General features: G+C 34.2%; 1 protein-coding gene and 1 pseudogene across 9 annotated transcripts in view; one reads left to right on the forward strand and one right to left on the reverse strand.

Moving 5' to 3' along the window:
• Cnot2 (CCR4-NOT transcription complex subunit 2) overlaps window positions 1-27,177 on the forward strand; it is a 91,532-nt gene that overhangs the window by 61,274 nt on the left and 3,081 nt on the right. For 7 of the 9 annotated variants that reach the window (XM_090328242.1, XM_090328239.1, XM_090328244.1 and 4 more), the window contains 11 exons: window positions 11,060-11,207; window positions 11,912-12,094; window positions 14,579-14,658; window positions 17,172-17,297; window positions 18,532-18,656; window positions 19,580-19,700; window positions 19,791-19,947; window positions 23,047-23,108; window positions 23,194-23,243; window positions 24,307-24,407; window positions 25,730-25,874. In XM_090328242.1, the coding sequence (XP_090184368.1) occupies window positions 11,060-11,207; window positions 11,912-12,094; window positions 14,579-14,658; window positions 17,172-17,297; window positions 18,532-18,656; window positions 19,580-19,700; window positions 19,791-19,947; window positions 23,047-23,108; window positions 23,194-23,243; window positions 24,307-24,407; window positions 25,730-25,874 (1,298 nt within the window). Of the gene's footprint in view, window positions 1-9,051; window positions 9,129-9,174; window positions 9,333-11,059; window positions 11,208-11,911; window positions 12,095-14,578; window positions 14,659-17,171; window positions 17,298-18,531; window positions 18,657-19,579; window positions 19,701-19,790; window positions 19,948-23,046; window positions 23,109-23,193; window positions 23,244-24,306; window positions 24,408-25,729; window positions 25,875-27,177 lie in introns of those variants that run through there. The other 2 variants (XM_090328245.1, XM_090328246.1) reach the window with 2 other exon arrangements.
• LOC150067213 (THO complex subunit 7 homolog pseudogene) lies at window positions 4,317-4,916 on the reverse strand (annotated as a pseudogene).

The raw sequence follows: 27,177 nt of genomic DNA on the forward strand, positions 1-27,177 counted from the left end.
CATACTTGTTTTCTTTGAATGTATATGTAAGATTTGAGATCTTATAGGTTTAAAGGCTTCTAAGTTTCCTGTAGTTATCTACTAGATTGAAACCAGCAGGGAACAGGGAATTAAGCATTCTTTTTCAATACATTGAGGTTATTTGGGGTGACCTTTCCTTGTTGTAGGATTTGAGAATAGTGTCCATTGCTTCCTATATGCAAAATAATTAGCTATGTGGATGAAACTATAATATTTATTTAAAAGACGGGCTTTAGTTGGAAGAAGATACAAATCTTTCTGGGATCTAGGCTTTGGCTTTAGATTGGTGACCTAATCTAATGCTTCCAACAGATATCCTTTTGATGGATGGATGATGGATGCATGGATGCATGGATGCATGGATTTTAAAGAACTTTGTGAAGGCTGCTTACTTTGTGGAGAACTAGAACTTAATGGGAGGTTCACATGTGATGCTATTCGAATTGTAAATAAAGGCTCATTTTAGTTGCTTATGGAATTGAATTGATGTTTATTTCGGAGTACCTACCATCTGTGTTATGCCATGCTACATAATGCAGATTGTGTGTAGAGACCATTCATCTCTATGCAGTAGACATTATTGTGATGTTTCACTGTTCATTGTGTATTTTAATTACCAGTGTATCTTCAGTACCCTGTATTAAATAGGCAAGCACTTGGTAGATATTTGGTGAATGCGCGTTTAGCAAGATATTTGGATATCTAATCTAATAGTGTAAGTATACAGATAATTTTACTATGAAGTAGTCAGAGATTGATTCTTCTGGTTATTTCAAAAGCAGGAGTAATTACGTCTTTTGAAAAACAGTAAAAAAGTTACAGATGAACTTATGTTAGATACTGGCTTTGAAGAAACTAACTTATAAGTTACTTTGGCAGGGGGAACAACATTCTCAGCATAATTTAGATTTGGGAGTGGTCCACTTTATTAAGGTAAAGGAATTCTGTTAGGTTGTCAAGTTGATTTCAGCCAAAAATACAACTTCCCTTTCCTATGAGATGCATTTGAAGCCCTTGCCATTTGCCAAATTGAAAAGCAAATCTGTAGCCTAAGACTTTCATCCATATAACATCTGTTTTTCTGCTGAAAACCTTCAGTTTATCGGACTGTCTCATTTTTCCTCATTAGTATCACCTATTGGCTTCTGTCATAGGCATGTTTTACTGTCCCCCTTATATAAAACCCCCGACAGCTTATATGAAGTATTTACAGTGTGGTTGATACTATTTTAAGTACTTTATGTAAAATAACTCATTTAATCTTCACAACTGCTTGAGAGACTAAGGAATTTATATGTTACACGGATAGCATTACTTTGTGTAGCTGACTGTAATAACAGACTGTAGTGGAGCCTTGAGCTGTCACTCAGCAATCTTACTTACAGTTGGTACTACCATTTGAGTCACACCTGCAGTATAGTGTTTTGCTAATTAATTGGAGATGGAATCCTGGGCTAGCTTGGGACTGTGATCCTTAGATCTTAGCCTCCTGATTAACTAGATTTACAGGCATGAACTACTATTTATTGGTGGTGCTGGAGTTTTGAATTCAGTCAGGGTCTCATGCTTCCTAGGCACTCTACCACTTGGACCATGCTTATGCTTCCTGTGTTGGTGGAATTACAATATATTCAGATTGTTCTTTGGCATGGATGGCTAACTTCTTTATCTTGCACTGGCCTCAAATTAAGATCTTCAATCTATCTTCTAGGTAGTTGGGATTGTAATATGAACCCCTGTACCTCACAGAATACTAATATGTTAAATAAGTAGGAAAGCTTATTAAACTGAACCAAGAGAGAAGGCAAGTGAAGTAGGATGTGTAGACCACATCTGAAAAAATTTAGATTTTTTTTCTAAATTTAATGACAAAGATTTTAAGATATACTTGTATTTTTTGTGGGAGAGAGCTAGACGGGGTCCCCATTGTTTTGGTGCCATCTTTCTTCCCTACACTTGTATTTTTTAAATAAAATTTTAAGGAAGTTTCTCCTGTTTTTTTTTTTTAACAATTATTTTACTCTGTGGAAAGTGGACTAGATTAGGCAAGAAACAAGTATCACATCACAACTGCGACTGCAGCAGTAGTAGTGTGAGCATGAGGACTTGGACTTGTGATGGAGGTATTGGAAAACTGGTCAGATTTGGGATATTTGATATAGGATGTGTGTGGAAGAGAAGAGCAGGGATAGTTCTAAATTTTGATGTCTGCACTATTTTGTGAATGAATGTCACTAATCTATAATAAAAATGTAGATCAAGGAGGAATATAGAGTACACTTGGGAAATGCATATAATACATGTTATGATCTTATGAAAGTCCTAAAAAGTTCAGCCACGGGCCGGGAGTTTGGCCTAGTGGTTAAAGTGCTTGCCTAGCATGCATGAAGACCCGGGTTCGATTCCTCGGTACCACATACATAGAAAAAAGCCGGAAGTGGTTCTGAGGCTCAAGTGGTAGAGCTCTAGCCTTGAGAAAGTCCAAGGACAGTGCTCAGGCCCTGAGCTCAAGCCCAGGACTGGCAAAAAAAAAAAAAGTTCAGCCACATGTCTATGGTTCTAAAATGGTACTGACAGCAAAATTTTCTCATAATTGGAATTGCTGAAATTAGCTACATCCATGCTGCTTCTCTTACATATCCTTAATGCTGAGAGATCAAGTCTTCAATTTCCTTTTTTTTTTCTTTTTAAAAACATGTTTGTGTTTAAGACAGGGATTTCAAAACTTTAGGAAGGACTAGTTACCATCTTGTCTTTGAGTAACCGAGATTACAGTCATAGCGCTAGACCTGTCTCACTTGTCCTCATAGGACTTGTCATTCTCAGATTGAATTTGTCTCCTGTTTTATTTAATTCATACATTGTTTCCTCAGGAAGCTTGTTCTGACCTTCTCAGTCCCTAAATTGGAGTTATTAATTCTTTCTGAACAAACTCAAAATACCTCAAACATAGCATTGATTTGTGTTTGTTTATTTATTTATTTTAATCAATTCTGAGGCTTGCGGTCAGAGCCTAGACACAGTCCTTGAGCTTCTTTGCTCAGGCTAGTGCTCTACTACTTGTGCCACAGCTTCATTTCCAAGTTGTGTTCTGGTAGTTAAGTGGAGATCATAGTCTCACAGGCTTTCCTGCCTGGCCTAGCATTCAAATGGAGCTTGGATTACAGGTGTCTTACCCTATGTGTTTTGTTTTTTTCCCTAAAACAACTCTTTATTAGTTTTCTACTAAAAATGGATTTTAAGGAACCAAAGAGGAAAAAAAAACAACAAAACACTTAACCACGTTTCTCCAGTATTACATACTAAAGCAAGTATTAAAATACTAAAATTTAGGAGGAGGTGGGGGAGGGAAATGGGGACAAAAACATGAGAAGGGATATCAATGTGTGAGAAGTAATGCACTTTCTGGCGAATATAACTGTAACACCTCTATACATTAAAATAAAATTTAAAAAATACTAAAACTTAATACTAGCATTTAATACTCAAGTATAGAATACTTAAGATTTATCTCTTAAATCAGCAATCCCCAACATTCCTTTGTGGGAATCCTTTCCCACAAGGAATATACAAACATCATGCATATAGTTTATAGGTTCTGGGTCCCCGAAAGTTTTATTCATGGACTTTACTGCCTCATGTACATACCAGAAATGCCACCCTCTTACAGTCTTTCTTTATAAAAATCATCAATGTTATCAAAAACTACCTAGAGTGGTAAGGAACAAAATCATGCAACTTTAAAACATTTTTAGATGTTATTTCCTATTTTTAAGACTAAAAATTGAGCTGAGTACTGGTGGTTCAGGACTGCAACCTGCCCTATTCAGGAAGCTGAGATCTGAAGGTCACAGTTCAAAAGAATCTTGAATAAAAAAAAAATCTCAAACTCCCATTTTCAGCTAAGCAGTAGGCATGGCTCACTCTTGAGCAAGAAAGCAGAGCGAGATCAGGTAGCCCCAAGTCCTGAGTTTGATCTCTGGTACCAATAAAAAGAAAAGGGTGGGGAAAGAAAAAAATATAGGTGAGAGTTGAAACTCACATAGTAAAGTACCTGCCCAGCAAATGCAAGGCCCTAAGTTCAAACTATAGTACAATAACAACAAATAATCCCTCATTTCAATAAAATCAAATATATACTGAAATAATTTTTGTATAAATATGAATAAAATGTAAATATTTAAAACTAAAATATTTCTCTGCCAAAACTAAATATTTCAAGAATATAACAAATTCTAAACATACCACAGTCATGTAGCTATTTTAATATCCATGGGAATGAGTGACTAGCCTGTCTATGACTTAGGTTCTATATCCATGAAAGTTTCTTACCTTCTCCCTCTGACAGCTTCTCATTACTTTCCAATGTTTGCTGAAGTTCATGGATAGTACTAAGAAGAACATGAAACTGTTTGCATCTCAAGTTTAGCTTATCTTCAACACTTCTTTACTATGTGAAAAATGTTCTAATTCTTGTCCCAGAGCCTCTAGTTCCTTTAATGTCTGATGCCAAAGCACCACATCCTTGGTGATTCTTCCATATTCGTTTTGCTTAAGAATCTCCTTTTTGCACTCAGCAAGTTTTTTTTTTATGTGCTTCAGCAATGTTACCTTCTATTTCTTTGTAAATCTTTTCATAATTTTCCATTTCTCTGAGATTCATATCATGCACCAGCAAAGTTTTGCCCATTGAAAATTCACAAAGTGAGACAAGGTGCTCAGCATCATTGGTACTGGCCTTCTTCATGGGATCCAGAGTTGCACCATTTAACAAAACTTTTCACTAGCAGATTAATTCTCCAATCATCACCCATGCAGTCTCCATCAATTAGGAGACACTTCCGTATCACTTCATCATCCATTGAAGTTCCCATGGCGTCTTCAATGGTGTCTTCCTGGTGGTGGCGAAGGTCAGACTCCTATGTGTTTATTTTTAAGTAGTCTGTTTTGTATCTCTAAATTTAAGTAAATGGGCAAGAATTCCTCTTGAGTATTTTTTCCTGTCATTTTTCTTTTTAATTGCATTTTTTTGTTTTTAAACAATTTTTCTCTTTTCTTTTCTTTCTTTTTCTTTTCTTTTCTTTCCTTTCCTTTTCTTTCACTTCACCATCCTGGGGCCAGAACTCAGGGCCTGAGAGCACTGTCCTTGGGCTTTCTCAAGGCCAGCACTCTACCACTAGAGCCACAGCACCACTTATAGCATTTTTTGTGTATGTGATGCCAAGGACTCAAACCCAGGGCTCCATGCATGCTAGGCAAGTACTCTACCACTAGACCAGCCTTAAATATCGATACACACACACACACACACACACACACACACACACATATGTATGTATATATATTTTTTTATAAAGTGATGTACAGAGGGGTTACCATTTCCTAAGTCAGGTAAAGACTTTGTACATACAATGTCACCCCTGGCCTTTGCTTTCTCCCAGTTTTTCTCTTTTGTTCCCACCCACAAGTTATATAGTTCATTTTCAGTGTAATGTGTACTGCATTTGTTCACCCTTCGTCCCTCCACTTCTTTGCCCTCCATTCCTCCCAGTGATAGACAAACAAGAAAGACAAAGAGAAAAACAAATCTGTATGATCAGAGACACAAAGGCATTGTGCCTTTGAATTCCTCTCCTGAAATTATCCTCTTTTGGTCTCCCTGTGTGACTGCCAAAGTCTTGTATCTCCCAGTATATTTTGGCTATAGCTTCTGCATATGAGAGAAAGCATGCACCATTTTTCTCATGAGTTTGGCTTACCTTGCTTATCATGATTTGTTCTGGGTCCATCCATTTCCCTGTAAGTGGAATAATCTTATTTTTTCTAAAATTCTATTGTGTATAGTACTACATTTTTTTGGATGCACTCATCTATTGAAGGGCATCTGGGCTGTTTCCATAACTTGGCTATTGTAAATAGTGTAGCGGTGAACATGTCTGTGTAAGTCTTGAAAACATTTTTGGTAGGATGGTATTATGAGTATTAAAGGCACAGGGACAGGTTTGAAGAAGGGAATAGGGAAACAAAGAAGATTATTAATTGAATATGTAGTATTATAAATCCTAGAATAGTAATTAGGAAATCTTTTGAGTTCTTACAGAATTCTAATTGTGATTGGACTTATTGCTATGAAATAGTAGTTTTCAATGCTGCTACAATCCACACTCTCTAACAGGTTACTTAGAATCAGACTAAATCAGTTTCTGATAATGGGAGCCAGATAGTAGGGTTCCTTGAGTAATATGAAAGTTAGCAACTACCGTAAATTATGAAAAGATATTGAAATAGGAATCAGAAATTCTGTAGTTATCTTTATGCCTCTCTGCTTGTGATCTTGAGCAAATATATTTATGTCCAATTTTGTTTGTTGTTTATACTTTAGTTGGATATTTGAAATTTTGTGTACTTCTGAATTCTATAAATTTAGTGAAGAAAATTGTATAATAAAACAATATTTATTCTTTCCCCAGTGCACAAACTCCTAATTGCAGTTGTCTTTCCCTTGACTGCTCTCTGTCCTGTCAGATGTCTAGCTCCCTAAGGTTACTTGCAGGGCCTGGGGCCCAGACTCAAGCACAGTTTAAACTTGCCTAGGGTTGCATCCCAGGGGCAACAGGGAGGTCTCACTGCACTAGCACTACCAAGGATTGTTGGGCTATTTGTTTCAAATAATAACTTCTTTTGGGTTAAGTCCTTTACTGTGTGCTTAGGGGGATTAATTTCTTTGATTGTAAAATGTAGTTCTTAGCTTTTATATTACGCTCATTGAGAGTATAACCTACTACTAACTATACCTTCTATTACTTTTAGATCAGTTATTCCAAAGTTTGGTAAGGGGTTGGGAATGTGGCTTTAGTGGTAAGAGTTTTTGTTTAGCATACCTGAAGCCCAGTACCACATAAACAGAAAAAGCTAGAAATAGCACTGTGGCTCAAGTGGTGAAGTGTAAAAAATATTAGGGACAGTGCCCAGGCTGAGTTCAAGCCCCAGGACTGTCAAGGAAAAAAAAGTTTGGTAAGCACACATCCAAGGCATTATGAGAAAAGCAGTATGTATGTATTTTGCTGTAATGTGACATTTCTGACATAAACAATTTAAAAAGATAAACTTACTTTGATCCCAGTTTCTGCGTTGGCATGACAGAGCAGAATGACATGAGTCATGTGTCCAGAAAGCAGAGAAAGATCCCACGCTAGCTCATAAAACCATTTTACAGGAAATGTTTATCAACTGCATGCATGACAGGTTGGAAATAAGACATTGAGATAAAGCATCATTTAGGATTGGGACACTTTCTTAGTATGGGCATAACAATGGATTTCTACAGAAAACTGAATACTAGAGAATAGAACGGGTACTTTAAACTCCCTTGTGTCAATTAATAAAAATTTCAGGGAACTTCATTAAAGATGACTATTAGGGATTTGGTTGCTGTTCTTACAATTTTGTTTTCCATATAACTTGTAATATTATTTAGCACTAGGAAAAGGTTAAATATAGGATGACACATCTTGCCATAAGTATTTAGAGAAGATATTTGTGCATCAGAAATAATTAATGGAATAATTTCTTAGATCATATTTAGGTTTTCTGAAAAAGATCAATGAAGAATCTAATTCATTCATAATTGTTTAAACAATTCAGAAGTCATTTATTTAGAGTATGTTCATATAATCCTAAAAGAAAAAGAGTTGTACCCCCTTCACTGTTCATTCTTTAATACCTTATTTATAAAAGTGTTTGTGTGCGTGCACACGCTGCATGCATGTGCATGTGCATCCTTTATAGGATTGTTAAGAAAATGAGATAATAGCAAATGCTTGTTTTTTCAGTGGTCAGTAAATTTTAATTCTGTCCTCTTGGTTATTTACTCACATATAGACTCATATATAATTTTCTGTCCCTCCTCCTTTCCCTCTTTTCCATCTCCTCCTCCGTTCTCCCCTAGTCTGGACTTCTAATATTTTGGAGATTATTTTGTGGATTATTTCCAATTGATTAGTAAAATGCTAATTTTTCTCTTCCCCTGAACATGTCCAATTGTAATATTTTGACTGAAGTAACTCATTTAATGACTTAATATTTTTTCCTGAAAATAGACCTTTGCATGTGCTTAGTTAGTGCTACTAATTCTGTTTAAAGAACTTCAGTTTTAAGTTAAATTTAAAATAACCAAACGTTCAAGATTGACAGTTCAGTTATTTTGTTTTTGTTTTTCCTTCTCTTTTGTGCCGTTCCTGGAGCTTGAACTCAGGGTCTGGGCATTGTCCCTGAGCTGTTTTGCTCAAGACCGCTCTACTACTTGAGCTATAACTCCACTTATGTCTTTTTTGGGGATAGTTTCTTGCAAATAAGAGACTTATGGACTTTCCTGCCTGGTTGGCTTCAAATCACAATCCTCAGTTCTCTGTCTTGTCTCCTGAATAGCTAGGATTATAGGCATAGGCCACTAGCACCAGGCTGATGGTTCAGCTTTTAGTCATGTACTTCACTCTTTTCATCTTTCCTGTTTAGCTCAACAAATGTTGCTCAGATTTTTAAATTTATTAGTTGTTTTTATAAAGTTGAATTTTGAAAGCTAAAATTAAATTATTTGATTTCATCTTCTCTACTTTTAGAATTTGAGCAAATATCCTTACCTTTTGTAGTTTTTTTCCTCAGAAATTTTGTTTGCTAATATTCAGTTTATCTCCATTATCTAAAATATTTTTAAGTAACTTTATTATATAAGAGGATAATACAAATGTAGAAAGTCCATATATGTTTATAGTAATATGTGAAAAGGGTAAAAAGGTAAAGCAAACTTAAAAGACTGACAACAAGAAGGCAAGATGACAGAAGTTAACATTTACAATATGTGAAGAAAATTAGAACATACTTTAAAAAGAAAAGGCTGGAAAAAAAATTCTGAGAGGTTATGATTCAGTAGGCCCTCATATTGCTAATAGAGACAGACTTGTCCTTGCCTTCCATAATGCTGCCTTTAAAGAACACAAGGTCTTAAGAGATCTAAATTCTAGTCCTGGTTCTTGATGTCACCTTGGAGAATTCAGTTAACTTACCTGAGGCTCTAATTCCTTATCTGTAAAATGTCAACATTGGACTAGGTGATTTTTTTTACCTAAAATTGCATATGTTTTGGTGATCAGTAACTGGGAAACAGTTCCTATTGGAAATTTGCAGCCATAGCTGACTTTAGGACAGTGGGGTTTAGGTATTAGAATTTAAGCTCCCTGGGCTAGTCTTCTCTGTCCTATTTACTGTTGTATCCCTGGCAGCTACAACTGTGCTCACCACATATTAGGCACACAGTAAGTATTTGTTGAACAAATTACGTGAAAAGCTGAAATTTGGTGGTTCATTATGGAAATATCTATGGAAAACTTGCATATGTGAGGAAAGGAGAGGACTGAGTTCTTCTAAAAGGAACCTTAAATAGGTTCATACCAAATCTCTATTTTGTCTTAGATTTAGATGTAACTGCCAGAGCTAGTGGCATTTTCTTTGTCACAGAACTTAACTAGAGCTAACTGCTCTAGTTAATACCTATAATTCTGTAATTCTAATTCTAGTTATAAAGGAGGCTGAGATTTGAGAGTAATAGTTGGAAGCCAGCTTAGGCAGGAAAGTCTGTGAGTTTCTTACATCCAGGTAACCAATAAAACTGGAAGTGGATCTGTGACTGAAGTTCTAGAGAAGCCAGCCTTGAGTGAAAAAGCTAAGGAGAGCACCCAGACTCTGAATTCAAGCCCCTGTAACAGATGGGCGCACACACACACACACACACACACACACACACACACACACACCCCCAACCTACCTACAATTTCGAAGTTTGAGGTCCCTCTTAGCAAAGTCTCTATATTGAAAGCTATACATTGTTATGCCAAAGATAAAATTTGCAAAGATGATCGAAAGAAAATATTTATAAATACTCATCATATATGTAGTATTCCATTTATCTAGAGGTCATAATTTCCAAATCTGGTCTTTGAAAATTTTAGACCAAAAGAAGATTTAAAAAAAAAAACAAACCCTTACATTCTTTAGCACTAATACTTTAGCACTTACTAATTCATTCTTATCCTATTTTGATTTCTATTTAGTCACAGTTCAAAATAAGTTTGGTTAACCAAAATACCATTCTTCGACAGACTAGAAACAGAAAGCACTAAAAAGTGGGTTGGGAAGATGGAGACAGGAGGCATTTATAGGTAGGATAATAACATATATGACAGCTGTACATTCTTTCTTTGAAAAAAGGAAAAATGTGTACAAAGCTATAGTAATTCTGAATTTTAAAGAAAATCTGTATTTGTCTGAGTAAAACCCATACATTAAAAAAATAAATTTGACCAAGCTGATTAATTTTTATAGTTTTATATCTCATTGTAAACCCTTACTATTACTAAAAGTGACACCTATGAAACGTGTTTATCCCTTTATCTAGCCCCAGATATGCTACCCCCCAAAAAAGATACAAGACCACCATACCTTAAAATCTATATACATATCTTAAGTTTTTGTCTTATCTATATCAGATTGGGTTTTTAATGGCTGCTGGCATTTTATGTTTGTTAATAAACATACATATTCATAATAAAGAGACTTTCTAAAACACATTTGAAAGGATTAAATAAGAATAAAGTTACTTTAGCAAGGTGAGGCTGAATGTTTTTTCTGTGTATGACACAGAGAAATTTGCAAAAATTCTTAAAGGCATATTTGTATGTGCAAATTTTGCAACTATGCCCTTAATAAATTTAAAAATAATATTCATTATATTTACAATCCTTGATAAACATAATTTGTTGTAAAATAGAAATATGGAAAAGATTCCTAAAATAATAAATTTCGGAGTAGAACTTTTTTAAAAATTAAAATCAGAATCCATTTGGAGTGAACTGAATGTGTCCACTTAAAATCTGCATATTACATTAGATCTTTTACAAATGTTTAAAATGACCAACTCCAGAAGATGGATATCAATTTCATTCCTGAGGGCAATGAATTTCCTTCTTCTGAATTTTTTTATTAGGTGCACTAGGCCTTCCAATGAGGGGGATGAGCAACAATACCCCTCAGTTAAATCGCAGCTTATCACAAGGCACTCAGTTACCGAGCCACGTCACGCCAACAACAGGGGTACCAACAATGTCACTTCACACGCCTCCATCTCCAAGCAGGTATTTATTGATGGACTAGAATTATTTATCAGGCTGTATCTTTGTGGAGTAAGCAAGCTTGTAGTTTTTTTTATTAAGGTAATTATTTGATTTTTCTGGCCCAGTTCCTTTCACTAGCGGGAAAAAAAATACCTATGCTTATTATATGTTGCAAGTTGATAAGTATTGTGCAAGATGTTTTTATCATGCAGCTAGTATACTAGTTGGTCAACTGAGTGGATCAAGGTTTAATAATCACCTGATGAAAGTTTGCAAAATCTATTCTCTTTTCTTAAAGATATGCAAATTAAAATGACTTCCTCAAATAATTCTAGTCCTTGTTCCCTCACCACACATCCATTGCTGTAATGAAAATAAAATAAGAGATAATGTAGATTATGCATATTAATATGGAGAAATTAGAATGACATGGATTTTGAATGAAATTATTCTAAGTGTTTATGTGAAATACATTTGTAATTTAGTAATCACACCAATGATTCTCCTACTTTACATAGTACTTTATTTAGTTCCACTGTATTTGCCCATTTTAATTTTGTCGTTTAATTTTTTTATAGAAGATGACTTAATTCAGGAATTCAATAAAAACTAGGAATTCAAACTTAAAAGTATATTTGAGATTCTAGGATTAGACCATTTATTTATAGAGAATTTTAATGAGTGATTGTAGAGAGCTTATTTAGTTTAATGGACTTCTTTTTCAGGGGTATTTTGCCTATGAATCCTAGGAATATGATGAACCACTCCCAGGTTGGTCAGGGCATTGGAATTCCTAGCAGGACAAATAGCATGAGCAGTTCAGGGTTAGGTAGCCCCAACAGAAGCTCGCCAAGCATAATATGTATGCCAAAGCAGCAGCCTTCTCGACAGCCTTTTACTGTGAACAGGTAAGATGTTTATTGATACTGTGTATAATTGTCTTTGGGGGGGGAGCATCCTCGATTTCCTTTTCATATTCTACACTGTGTTCTTCTTCTTGAATCTTGGCTTCTCATAAGCGTGTTTCATTTCATACTTGTGAGTAAAGACTCTGTTACATATCACAACTTGAACCCTCCTGAAACTAAAAAGTATTTTTTCATGAAATAAGCATGATTTTTGAAAGCACATTAAATCTTGGTATTGTTAGAAAAGGATCATTCTTAGGTTGGCACCAAAAAGCTTTTATTGATATGTCTTCCTTTTTAAGTGAGGTTGGTCACCTGTGTGCTAAAAGTTCTAGGTTCATGAATAGGACTGGAAGGAGACATGTTTCACTGCCATTGCTGTCTTTTTTTGTAGTTGCCCTTTGATTAAGTACTTTCTCAGCTAAGATATAATTTTGTGCTGTGGTTGCTTATTAACCAAAGACTTTAAAAGATTTTGTGTAAGTGTTTAAGCACAATGTTGTTTCTAGGATTCAAAACAGTAATGAGCTGTTTTGCTTTTTCACTTCCTTTTGTACTGTCTATTGCATATACTATATCAATTAGTAATTATTGACCATTTTGATAATATTTTCAAACTATTTGGTTTATTTGTATAATTATTCCCAAAATAGAAAGTTTTCTTGAAAAGCATCATTTAAGTTTCAAATACATATATACGCATATATACCCATATGAATATATATATACATATATATATATATATATATATATATATATATATATATATGGGGACTAAAGGGGCTGGTTCCAGTTGTCATCCTATACTCATTTCCTTTACTTTCTTATATATAGTACTTGTAAAATCTGGGTTAAAATAGCACATTTCCTGTTCAATCCACATCCCATAAACTTTTATTGATTGATTGATTCCTATGTATGTGGTGCCAAGGAATCAAACCCGGGTCTTCATGCATGCTAGGCAAGCACTATACCACTAGGCCAAACTCCTGGCATTCCCAATTCTTTTATGTAGGCTCATGAGTGTTTCTTCTATAATTTTATTCCTCTTACTTTTAAAAATTATTATTTATAAACAGTTATCAAGGTTCTTATCTTCATTGCTTCCTAATTGCATAATATTGCTTAGGCAATATTATTTGCATTATTCATTGAATGCACAAAATTTGCCTTTCCATTTTTTTCACATTTTAATTGTTTTTTAAATTACTTTGCATATAAATTGTAAATATAATATGAATTTCTAAAGCCCTGATTATTTTTATTATTGATGAATTATATTATAAAATACATGTTTTTGTCTCTTAGCATTTACTCTTATGTCTGCAGGTCCCTATGTCTTCAATAGTTAAAATGTCATGTTAAATTCTTAATTTCACTCACCTATTCACTTCTAGAGTATTGTTTTACCAACTGCATATTATATCAAAAAGTTCTACAGATTTGGGCTGAATGTTACAAAGGATCTTCAAACAATTTAACCATGCTCAACACTAACAAACTCTTACTAGACAATTATTTGATATTAAAGATATATAGTCTCATTTTAGAATCTATATTAACATTCTTTTGATTTTTTTTTTTTTTTTTTTTTGGCCAGTCCTGGGCTTGAGCTCAATGCCTGAGCACTGTCCTTGGGCTTTCCTCAAGGCTAGTGTTCTACCCTGAGCCACCACACCATTTCTGGGTTTTTCTATGTATGTGGCACCGAGGAATTGAACCCGGGTCTTTGTGTATGCTAGGCAGGCACTCTACCACTAGGCCAAACTCCCAGCCCCATATTAACATTCTTTTGACACAATTGTTTGGCCTCATTTTAAGTTAAGCCTCTTTCTTTTTTTTTTTTTTCTTATAATGCTTATTGGGCTTTTGCAGAAAAAAGAGAAACTATCAGATGAACCCTATTCTAGAATTGAGGATATTATAGAGAGATTATTAATGTGTTTGTAGAAAACTGAATTCATTTAAGGAAAAACACTTAATTTAGGTCAGCATAACATTTATTAAATGCCTCTTATGACTTAATGAACACTTAAAAGCAGAGGCTACAATGATGTACATGGACTTTGACAATGAGGGAAATTATACTTAAATTGGGAAAGAAACTATAAGTATTAATATGTTGAAAAGTAACAACATGCTTCAACAATAAAGCAAAGAAAACCAAGTATGCTAAAGTATATCTAATATGTGGTAAGGTGGTTCACCAAGAGTATAAGATGATACCCTTTCTTTTCAAGGTTCATATAAATTCCTTGTATTTCAGTTCATCTGTTTAAAGTATTGTGGTTCTCACTTGTTCATGAAAGGACTCTAGAGAAGTTTTTAAATAAAAATAAATACTAAACTCAGAGAAATAAAATTAGTACTGATTTTGAAACCTATTGTTGTTTTGTATGAGACCAAAAGTTTGCACTTTTGTTTCTCTTCATCTCAAAGTTAGTGTTCTTATTGCATATCTAAAATTATTTTCTATGTACCCAGTATGTCTGGATTTGGAATGAACAGGAATCAGGCATTTGGAATGAATAACTCCTTATCAAGTAACATTTTTAATGGAACAGGTAAGCTTATCCTGGAGCTAGTATCCTATAAAAACAATATGGTAGATTTCTGAAATATGGACAACACACTGTTCTTTATTATAGGATTTTTTTATTGTATGAAATGGTAGAATTTAGTGACAAAATATCAGAAATAAATTTTAATTGAATAATAGAGATAAATTTTTTCACCTGGCATAGTAATATGATAGTGATTTGTATAATAGCAGTAAAATTATAGGGAGAGTAGATCAACTTTTCCTGTCCTCAACCCTGTCCCTATGAGAATAATTACTTTGACTAGAGCATTCTGATTATAGAGATGCAACTTGAAGAAAATTTACAGTTGCATTAAAACACAATTTAAAAGTTCTAATACTAATTTTATCACTTAACTCTTACGGATTTTGATCCCGTTCTATGTATGTTTCAGAATTGTGTATGTGAAAAAGCCTGTTGATTTATTTCAAGTACTTCAGTTAGAGAATAGGGAGCAATACTGCTGTTTTGTTGTTTTACCTTTGTCTCCAGACATTTTTCTGAGAAAAGAAATAAAGGATGTTGTTAGGATTATTGGAGCCAAACTGAACAAGATTATTGAAATAAAATGTGCAAATATATAAAAACACACACATATATATGTTTATATGTGTATATATATATGTACATATATATGGTAGATGGAACGTGTTTAAAAGGGTGAAAGAAAACCTAAAAGATGTCATTTGTGGCTGTGAGCTTTTAATTTTTAGATGTTAATATATGTTTAATAGCATATGTTGATTAAACAAAATTAAAACATTTGAGGAATTCCAAATTTTAGCATTCAAGATGATAAAATAATACAAGTTAGTATTTAGCTGTATTTCATTGTTTTTACTTTTTTGTCATAGTTTAATGTCTATGTACTTAAGCTATACACCACAGTAAAATTGGAAACTTTTTTTTGTATGTGTACCAGTACTGGGGCTTGAATTCAGGGCGTGGGCACTGTCCCTGTGCTTTTGTGCTCAGTTAGCATTCTACCATTGAACCTCAGCTCAGCTCCACTTCCAGTTTTTTTGATCGTTAATTGGAGGTAAGAGTCTCACAGACTTTCCTGCCCTGGCTGGCCTTGAACCACAGTCTTCAGATCTCACTCTCCTGAGTCACTAGGATTATAGGCATAAGGTACTGGTGCTTAGCTAAATTGAATTTATTTTTCCCAAATGTAAATGAAATAAAGTAAGTGTATCTGACTATTATTGTGGTTTTATATACAGATATAGAATTTTATAATTTAAGAAAATTGTATTTTAACTATAATTTATATAATGAAAATTATTTTCAAATCTTTTCCTAAACATACAAATTTGGGCGTTTATTAAATTTTGGGGGTTAAAATTTATTCAACACCTGTCTTGGCATGTTACTAGAGTCTTGTTTATCAAACAAGTAATCTTAAGATAAAATTTGAGATTCTTTTCATTATAAAAGTTGAAGAAAAATAAATTGTAAAATGACAGGAACCTGAAATGAATATAAGACATTAGATAAGGCAATATTAAACAGAAAACATACATAGGCTAAGTTGTAAGTTGAGGATTAAGTTCTTAAAACATTAAGGTAGAAGTTTATGAGTACTAAAAGTTGAAGTGGGAAAAAGATAATTGAAATAAAAAAGTTGAAAATTTGGCTTAGAATTTTTGTTTTAGTAGTAGAGTGCTTGTCTAGCATGCATGAAGACCCGGGTTTGATTCCTCTCCTTGGTACCACATGCATAGAAGAAAAAAAAAGCCGGAAGTGGTGCTGAGGCTCAAACGGTAGAGCTTTAGCCTTGAGAAAGTCCAAGGACAGGGCTTAGGCCCTGAGCTCAAGCCTAGGACTGGCAAAAAAAAAAAAAGAAAGAAAGAAAAAAGAATTTTTGTTTCAAACAGATTTTCCATGCATGAAAGTAAAAAATACTCAGTTTGTATTTATTGAGCGCCTACTGTGTAAGAGGTAATAGAAATTTATGCATTTTATACATCACATACCCCCACTACTGCCCAGATGTGGGAGCTCTATTTCTACCCATCTTTTTTCTCTGTTACTCTCCTGCCAGACATACAGCCAAACATACTTGTCTATGAAACTGACAAGTTTCCACTATCTATGCCTCTGTATTTTTCTGGCCATTTGCTAAAGATAATGTCTCCAAAAGCTCCAGGCATTTCAGAGACAACGTATATAGATAAAATAAGGAGGGAAGTTATATTCCAACAGTTTACCTCGTTATCAGGCAAGCTATAATTTTAGATTGCCACCTTCCATCTGGACATAATATACAATCTTAACTCCTTATTTTTTTCTTTAATCTCTAGGATTTGTGGTTGCATATTGCTTTTTTCAGTTGTTATGAAATTCTTAGGAAATCAATCCACAGAACTTTTGAGCACCTTCATATACCACTATGGTGTTCTGTTATTTAGGAAAAGTTATTTTGCGGTTATTTTTCTAGTTTTTGTTTTAAATGTTTGTCGAATCAGTAACTAGTATTCATTCTTATTATTTAGATGGAAGTGAAAATGTGACAGGATTGGACCTTTCAGATTTTCCAGCATTAGCAGACCGAAACAGAAGGGAAGGAAGTGGTAACCCAACTCCATTAATAAATCCCTTGGCTGGAAGAGCTCCTTATGGTAATTAAGCTTTATTCTGATGGCTCAAGGAAGTTTTCAGTTTCCCCCACACATACCATATGCATAAATATGTTTGTAAACACATATTTATTTGTGCTTTCTACTTAATTTAGTTTATCTTAACTGATTTATTTTGTGACCTTTTCTATAATTTTACAGATATTACTATTTTTGAGAGTACATTCTCAGTGCCTAAGAATAACTGTATAATGAAGATGTTTCTCTCAGCCAGAATTTCCCAACATTGACCCTACTAATTCTTTGTAGAGGAGGGATATGGTGGGTAGGGGAAGTTCATCCTCTTTATATAGAATTTTAGCAACATTCCTTGCTTCCTCCTACTGGATGCACCCTCCATTGTGACACAGATGTTTCTAGACTTCAGCAAATGGCCTCTAGCAGAAAAATTGCCCCCTCAAGCACCACTGCTCATGAGTTATATATAGTTCTTGTAAATGCTTGATCATCATAAATATCTTTTGTTGCCATTTTTTATTGTCTAATAAGGTATTTGGCTAAATAAAAATGAGAAGGGACCGTACACAATAACAGTACAGAAATTTAGACCTGAAAAATCTTCTGATGACAGGGTAGTCATAACTCTTTTTTAAAAAACCATGTAATTGTTTCCTTTGAGGAAGGACCTGTTCATCAGTTATTCTGTAATAGACATAATATTTTTCTGTTGTCAACCATGAAGGATTTATTTGACTTGGAAATATATGAAGGAAACAATTTAATTTCCAAAATAGTCTTCCAAAATTACAGAAAATGATCCTGTGCTGGAAGTTGAGCTACTACTCCTCAGTTCAGACTGCAATGTTTTGAACTTTCCCTCATAGGTTGGTTTTTTCATCCTTTAATCATTTTTGTTGCTCTCCTTGGAATATCTCTAGTTTGTCTAGATTGTTCTTGAATTGTGGAGCACCGACTAATAAGAGCCTACTTATGACAAGTGTAGTGGAAGAATTGTTTCGCTATTTTTACATACTTTACATGTATAATGTGGACTCAAGAAAATCTAAAGTGAAATGAAACTTTTATAATTGATTGCAGTTTTTCTTGCTGTACATTACTTTGAAATAGAATACTAACATTTTCTTTTAAAAGTTATTCTGCCTATTTTTATTATACAATTAGCTGGTGTTTATAATATATAGTCAGATATTTGATGCAAGCCTTTAGGTCAAAATTATTAATAGCTTTTCTGAATTTTTTTCTTTTTACTATATAGTTGGAATGGTAACAAAACCAGCAAATGAGCAATCCCAGGACTTCTCAATACACAACGAAGATTTTCCAGCATTACCTGGTTCCAGCTATAAAGATCCAACGTCAAGTAATGATGACAGTAAATCTGTAAGTAGTGAGAATTATGTATGTGAGTGTTACAGTTTTCTTCCTTTCATACTTCTCTTATATTAACAATTACTTACTAAATAATATTACAAAACTGTTTATCTTGAATATGTATAATATTCTAACTTCTGAAGAATGTGGAAAAACCTTAACTTAGAAGATAGCCTATTTTTTTCCTATTTCATATAGGTTTGCAAATTTCTGTTGAACTTCTCAGAGTTAATTTAGACTTTTATTGTAGTCCCTGTCAGCTGGATCCCATGAAGTTTGATAATATAGACTTCTAAGGAGCTGTGTTTTTCTTGAGTAAGTTTTCTCCTTGAAGAATCTTTATACACATTTTATACCTGTGTTGATTCAGCCAACTCAGCTTCTTTCTGACATAACAAATGTGTTTATTTCTTCCACATTTACTGAAAATAGCTTTTTGTGTGTGTGTGTGTGAGATGGGAGTCTGTATATTATTGAAATAAATCATAAAGATTATTGGGTAAGAATTTTTTAAGTATGAATTTTGAAAGTACATTCCTAGCTTATTTTGGTGATAATTCTTTTAGGTGATACTTTATACTATGTGTAGTCCTTCTTTTACTTGAAAGCCTTGAAGATGTAATTTAAAGTGTGTCCCAAAACATAGAGCCCTGAATGTGAAAGATGACTTATTTTATCCTCTCACGTAAGATCCGAGATAAAAACATTTTCTGCCAATTCTTATCCATTACATATTAAAGTGTAGTGATACAGGATTTATTTATCTGTCATGAGACAATTCAAACAGTTTTCACATAGAATTTGAAAAACAGGTAATACTTTACTACCGATTTAAATATAATAAAGAGTTGATAGCAAAGCATTAATATATAAACTTGAATTTATACACTTAACAAATTCTAACGTCACATTTAATTTTTTTTTCATATTAGAATTTGAACACATCTGGAAAGACAACTTCAAGTACAGATGGACCCAAATTTCCCGGAGATAAAAGTTCAACAACACAAAATAATAATCAACAGAAAAAAGGGATCCAGGTGTTACCTGATGGTGGGACTTTATAAATATATCAAAGATATTATATAATACATTTTTTTCAATTTTTCCTCAAAAATAATAATGACTATTTTTCTTAACCAGGTCGGGTTACTAACATTCCTCAAGGGATGGTGACGGACCAATTTGGAATGATTGGCCTGTTAACATTTATCAGGGCAGCAGAGACAGATCCAGGAATGGTACATCTTGCTTTAGGAAGTGACTTAACAACATTAGGCCTCAATCTGAACTCTCCTGAGTAAGTCGGGTTTTCCTTCCATATTTGACTGTAATATTTCTGAATCTCAGACTTGTGCCTTTTTTTTTGTTTTGATATAGGATCACTCCACGTAATCCAGTCTATCTTTGAACATAGAGTCCTTTTGCCTGAGCCTTCTGAGTGCTATGATTGCAGACATTCCATACTATGCTCAATCTCAAACTTCAATTTTTATTTTTTGCTGATTCCGTGGGTTTTACTCTAGGCCGTAGTGATGTTCCCAAGCTTCTATTGCTCAAGGTTAGCACTCAACCAGTTGAGTCACATTGCTACTTCTGGAGTTTTCTGAGTAGTTTATTAGAAATAAGAATCTCAAAAGCTTTCTTGCCCAGGCTGGCTTCAAACCATAGTACTCAGATCTCAGCCTCCTAAGTAGCTAGGATTACAGGTGTTAGCCACTAGTGCCTGGAAAACTTCAGTTTTTAATTTCATGCCATCAAATTCTATCATCTATTGTTGCTACTCATTGTTCCTATCATCAGTTTAGTCTTTGGATCTTTCTTTTTTATATTAACCTTTAGATAATTTTCACTTTGAAACAGTATTTCTCTTGTAATTTTGCAGTTTTAATATATACACATACAAATTTTCCAAAATGCTGAAATCTTGATTTCTTGAATTTTTCTCCAATCATTTTCTCTTTTGTTATACATCAGCTGTGTACATCTTTATTCATCCTTTGATTTTACCATTGCTAGTAACTACAGTCTCCATAGTTTTAAATGAATGCTGCCATGCTTTCTGCTTGCCAGCTGTTCCTGTTTTAAGACTGTGACTTTTATAATCACTGAATTCCTTTGGGATCTTTTAATACATTGATTCTTCTACCTTTTCACTGTTCCTCAGTACCCTTGTCTCTGTCTTCAGGGTACTGCTTCTTCTAACCCATTAAATTCTGGTTAATATTATTTATTTACATATGGCTTTTAATATTTTGCCTTTCCCCTTTGTCATACTTGAATGATGAAATCTACAACACTAGTTATATAGCTTGACAACTTTACTGCTTTGTCTTTTCTTTGTATTCTTGACCAATAATCTCAAAATTGGGGCCTTAATATTGCCAAACATAATTGTATTTGATATGCTGACTTGTTCTTTTTTGTCAGTTGTGAGGCTGGAACTCAAGGCCTGGGTGCTAGCCCTGAGTTCTTCAGCTCAAGGCTAGTGCTTTACCACTTTGAGCCACAGCACCACTTCCTGTTTTCTGGTGATGAAGAGATAAGAGTCACAAATTTTTGTGCCTGGGCTGGCTCAGGACTGACTTTGAACCATGATCCTCAGATCTCAGCTTCTTGAGTAGCTAGAATACAGGCTTGTTCTTTCTGGGTGGAGACTTGAATGCTGGATGTGGTGCTTTCATTCATAAGCTGGTGCTGTGTCTCCTGTGCCACATCTCTAGGTCCCCATTCACTCTTTTAGTGTTCTATGCAACTGTTTTACACTTCGAGAATACCAAGTTCCTTCTCTTCCTGTCTTGTCCTTTCTGTCTGGTAATGATCTTGTTGTTTTTAGTAAGAAAGGTAGAAGCAGCCTGACGACGACGACGTGGCTCTCCCCTGTAATCCTGGCTACTCAGGAGGCTAAGATGTGAGGATCTCGGTTCAAAACCAGCTTGGGCACTAAAGACTATGAGACCCCTATCTCCAGTTAACCACTAGAAAATGGGAAGTGGTGCTGTGTCTCAAGGGGTAGGACAGTAGCCTTGAGCTGAAGAACTCAGAGACAGCACCACTTCCAGCTTTTTTTCCCCTGTGTATATGGTACCAAGGAATTAAACCCGGGTCTTCATGCATGTTAGGCAAGAATTCTAACCACATGACTGAATTCAACCATTCTGGTTTGAATCATAATGCTTGATTTCCTGGATACTCTCTTAGCCAATTAGTAGGTGAGATCTTGCATTGGGAGGATCTGTCTCCTGCTACACTTTTATAACATTTCCCTTTGCTTATTGCATTCTAGCTTCAACTGGCCTTCTTGCTATCCTCAGATGTCAATTCTGTCTTTTCTTAGCTTAAGCATTTCCCTTTCATTAGAATAGTCTTCTACTGGATTATCTGCCTTATATTGTCAATTATTCCCATTTAACAACCTATGAGACCTAAACTGACCATCTTTCTTAATTAGGATGCCAGTTTTTCTTTCCAGACTTTCCCCTAATACATGTTTATTTATTAAGCTAATTCTCTGCTTTCATCCAGTCACCCCATATGTTGCTAGCAATCCTTATTTTGCTTGTTTAATGTGTTCTAAACACCTCGTAGAACAGTTCCTGGTATATAATCGGAACTCAGTAAGTATTTGATGGATCTGAAATTTTGCTCCTAATTACTGATTTAGGAAGTAGGGCCAAACATTAATGGGAAAGTAATATAACTTAGCATAGAATGGATGGTTTAAAGCATTCTTATTTCATAAGCCAATTAAGAATAAATAATTTAGGGCCCTGAGCTTAAGCCCAAGACTGGCAAAAAAAAAAAAGAATAAATAATTTAAATTGTATACTTTGTGTATTTTGACATTTATGTTACATTGCTGGAATACTGCAGTGTATATATATATATACACACACACACACATATATATATAGTGTATATAGTGTATATACTATATATATGTATGGGCCGGGAATTTGGCCTAGTGGTAGAATGCTTGCCTAGCATGCACGAAGACCCGGGTTCGATTCCTTGGTACCACATACATAGAAAAAAGCCAGAAGTGGTGCTGAGCTCTAGCCTTGAGAACAGTGCTCAGGCCCTGAGCTCAAGCCCAGGACTGGCAAAAAAAAAAAAAAAAAAACTATATATATATACATATATGTATATGTATATAGCATATATATACTATACTATATATAGTATACTATATATATATAGTGTATTTCTGTGTGTGTGTGTAAGTGTAATATATGTGCCTGTTTTAGCTTCCTGCTATAAAAATCATAGTAAACCCAAGAAAGGAAGTTAGAAGTAAACATGTTCATTTTGCATTTGAGGTCTGTTTTCATAGTATAAAGTAAGAAGGCTGTTTTTCTACTTTGGACTTCAGAGTGGCTTCTTTTCTTCCTTTATCCAGAAATCTCTACCCCAAATTTGCATCACCTTGGGCATCTTCACCATGTCGACCGCAAGACATAGGTAGGAGAATCTGTTTCTGTTCAGAACTTATAAAAAGAGTTTTCTGAGAATCAGTTAATAAGGTGTTTTTCATTTTATTGTCCAGATTTCCATGTTCCATCTGAGTACTTAACGAACATTCACATTAGGGATAAGGTGAGTATAATTTATTATTCTACTTCAGACAGCATGAACTTTATCTATTTTTCAGGTGCCATTTCAATTCAGATAGCAAAATATTTTTTAAATAAGTAGCAGTGGCCCGGGGATATGTTTTTGTATGTTCGTTCAATTATATATGGGATTTTATTTCAGTTTTAGTTTATGATCTTAATGTTTTGATGACCCAAGGACAGTGCTCAGGCCCTGAGCTCCAGCCCAATACTGGGAAAGAAAAAAAAAAAAGATTTTGTTTTGGAATGCTCTCTAAGGTTTATTTTAATGTGAGCTTTTGAAACTGTTAAATTCCCCTGCAGTTTATACTTTGATAAGCAGTTATTTTCTACCTTATGGAAGGAAATTAAGAATGTCATTTATCAAAATAGCATCATCTTCAATTTTTTTTTGAATTGCTGAAAACATATAACTGGTTATGAATCATTCTTAAATATTGATTCCTACAAACCTTCACTTAAAAATTTCCATGTATCTGACATTCTACTGGGATGTTTTCATATACTCTCACTTATTTAATTTTATTTACTTTAAAAAATAATCCCATGGTTGTCATTGTCTACTTTTTTTTTTTTTCCAGTCCTGGTCTTGAGCTCAGGGCCTGAGCACTGTCCGTGGGATTTCTCAAGGCTGAAGCTCTGCCACTTGAGCCTTAGCACCACTTCAGCTTTTTTCTATGTATGTGGTCCTGAGGAATCAAATCCGGGTCTTCGTGCATGCTAGGCAAGCACATTACCACTAGACCAAACTCCCGGCCCCTCATTGTCTACATTTTACAGAAAAATTTATAGATGTTCAGTACCTTGAACTTGGTCAAATTAATAAATAATAGAATTGGGACTTGAATACAGATCCTTAAAAGGAAGAATTTGAAATGACTTTAGTCATTTAAGTAAACAGTTTTAAAATTAGAACTATCTGTAATTACATAGTAAGTTATCTAATCTTATATGGAGAGTTTTCACTTTTTGCTTTTGTGGTAGCAGTCCTACTTTAGGAATTTAAATTTTGTTTTACATTCAGAATAATTTATTTTGTTTTCTAGCTGGCTGCAATAAAACTTGGCCGATATGGAGAAGACCTTCTCTTCTATCTCTATTACATGAATGGAGGAGATGTATTACAACTTTTAGCTGCAGTAGAGCTGTATGTTCAAAATATTTTATCACTTGTTCATTATAGTGGATTTATTTTTTTGTAAAGTAAGAATCCGGAGCTAGTCTTGTAATTTATTCATAATAAGATACATTTAGTCCTTGCATCTATAATTGGTAGTTGTCTTTTATCTGTTTTTGAAGTTTGTAAACTACCTTATCATGTTGGTGGAAGGACATTTTATTTACATGTGGAGGTTTCTTTTTTGTGAGACACTTTGCCTCCTCTAAGTATTACTTCACCAGTTTATAAAGAGGTATACTTCCCCTATTGCTTCTTGCATGAATTCTGATGTTCTCTTAGTTCTTTTTTCTTTCTTTTTTTTGAGATTCTTATCTCCAATTAACTACCAGAAAACTGGAATTGGCACTGGCTCAAGCTGTAGAGCACTAGCCTTGAGCTGAAGAGTTCAGGGACCGCGCCCAGGCCCAGACAAAAAAAAAAGTTTAAACTTTTAAAATTCATCAATATTTTCAGAATGAATATTCTTTTTTATCACTTATGGTAAAATGTATGAATTTAAATATTTAATTCAAATAGACAGTAGTTTTTTTTTGTTTTGTTTTTGGTTTTGCCAGTCCTGGGGCTTGAATTCAGGGCCTGAGCACTATCCTTGGGTTTTCTCAAGGCTAGAGCTGTACCACTTGAGCCTCAGCACCATTCTGTTTTTTTTCTATATATGTGGTACTAAGGTGTCGAATCCAGGTCTTCTTGCATGCTAAGCAAGCACTGTACCACTAGGCCAAACTCCCTGCCCCTACATTTATTGTTTGTTTTTTTTAATACAAAATCGTTGGATTGTTAAATAAATGAAGTTTCTGGAATATAACTATTTGGCCTGACATGATTTTTAATCATATTGCTCTAAAACTTTTATTTATTTTTTGGAGTGGGTCATTCATGGGACTTGAATGCTGTCCCTGAGCTGTTGCACTAAAGGCTTGCCACAGCTCTACTTCTGGTTTTCTGGTGGTTAATTGGTGATAAGAATTTCATGTATTTTCTTGTCTGGGCTGACTTCAAACAGCGATCCTCAGGTCTCAGCCTCCTGAGTAGATAGGATTACAGGTGTGAGCCACTAGTGCCTGGTGCATAGAAATTGTAAAATCCATTTTTGTTTGCATAGAAGCTTTCTTCAACTAAATAAGATATGTGTGTATTTTAATGCTTTTATATTTAATAACAGAAGTCAGGTTTAAGATACCATCCATGTTAAGTATTTCACATATAATTTTTTGAGAAAAATTATACAAAATCTTTTAATATTTGGTATGGGTCACAGGAAAATAATATTTTTCTTTTAAAAATTGAAGTTTTAACCGTGATTGGAGATACCACAAAGAAGAACGAGTATGGATTACCAGGGCACCGGGCATGGAACCAACAATGAAAACCAATACATATGAGAGGGGAACATATTACTTCTTTGACTGTCTTAACTGGAGGAAAGTAGCTAAGGTATATTTTTTTTCCATCTGCAACTGTATAAATACTAGATTTTATAAAGGAAGTTCAAATGTCTAGTACATCTTTTCCAGTAATGTGTTAACTAGTTAAGTCTTTTGCTTCTACCTCGGAAAGTATCCAAAAACAGTTAATTTCCCTATTAGGAAAAGTATTCAACTAAAGAAGAGATTTTGTAATTTTGCGTAAGTATTGAAAACATACAAAACAGTTTTATATCTACTGAATAACACAATAAATATAACCCTGTCATGTATTTTGATAGTCACTGTGTTAAATTGTACAAAGCTAAGATTTTCCTAAAAACAGTATCTAATTGGCTTTTCACCTATCTAGTCATCACAGGGAAAAAGTCTGAGTTTTAATTTACAGATTATAAGGATTGCAAATATGAACTATTGACTATTCATGTAGACTCTTGTACTAAATATTGAGAGAAAAATGGACTGAAGAAAGTTACTTTGTTCTACTTTTCTTTTGTAACTTTGCTGACAAAAATCAGTTTTCCAACTATTCCATGTGCTAACCTTTCATCAGTGTTTTTGTGTGTAGTACTTTGTGTTTATTGAAACCTACCTAATTTAATTTCCTCAAAAACTAATGATGTACTCAGACCATCTAGTACATGTGTTTTAGATGTTATTTGAAAACTTAAGTGTTCTGTTGCTAAAGCAAATGAAATACATTTGTTTTTATTAGTTTATCAGATGGTAATTACACTCCTGCTAGGGGCCCACAAGTATTCCAAGCATTCGGACTGGTGTACAGAACAGTATAGAACATCTTATAGAGCATGCAAGGTATATGTGTGTGTATCTATGATTTATACAGACATTTAACCTCAGCATAAAAAAGAAAACATTATCAGTAATTGAGTTTTAATAAGGTAAGGGAACAAGTAGGCACCAGTGTGTGTTTAGCTTTATATACTTTAAGGAAAATAAATATATAGTAAAGACAAAAATTTAAAATCAAAATTTGATCTGTATCATTTCTGGGTCTGCAGTTATTTTAAATTATTAAGATATTTGGGCTTCCTGTGTTTAATGTGATCTTCTCATTTGTAAGGAAAGAATTTGTACTCTGGTGAAGTTAATGTATCTAAATTCTAGTACTACGACATGTTTCACCGGTTTGAATAAAATTAGGTTTCTGTTATGTAAATAATAGAGCTGGTAATTTGTCAAAGTTACAAAAAGCTTTTTGAAAACCTTTTGTGCATTTTGGAAACTAAGGGGCCGGGAGTTTGGCCTAGTGGTAGAGTGCTTGCGTAGCATGCACAAAGACCCTGGTTCAA

This window comes from Megascapheus bottae, chromosome 2 (assembly GCF_031878675.1).
Source record: "Megascapheus bottae isolate mThoBot1 chromosome 2, mThoBot2.hap1, whole genome shotgun sequence".
NCBI classification, from domain to species: Eukaryota; Metazoa; Chordata; class Mammalia; order Rodentia; family Geomyidae; genus Megascapheus; species Megascapheus bottae.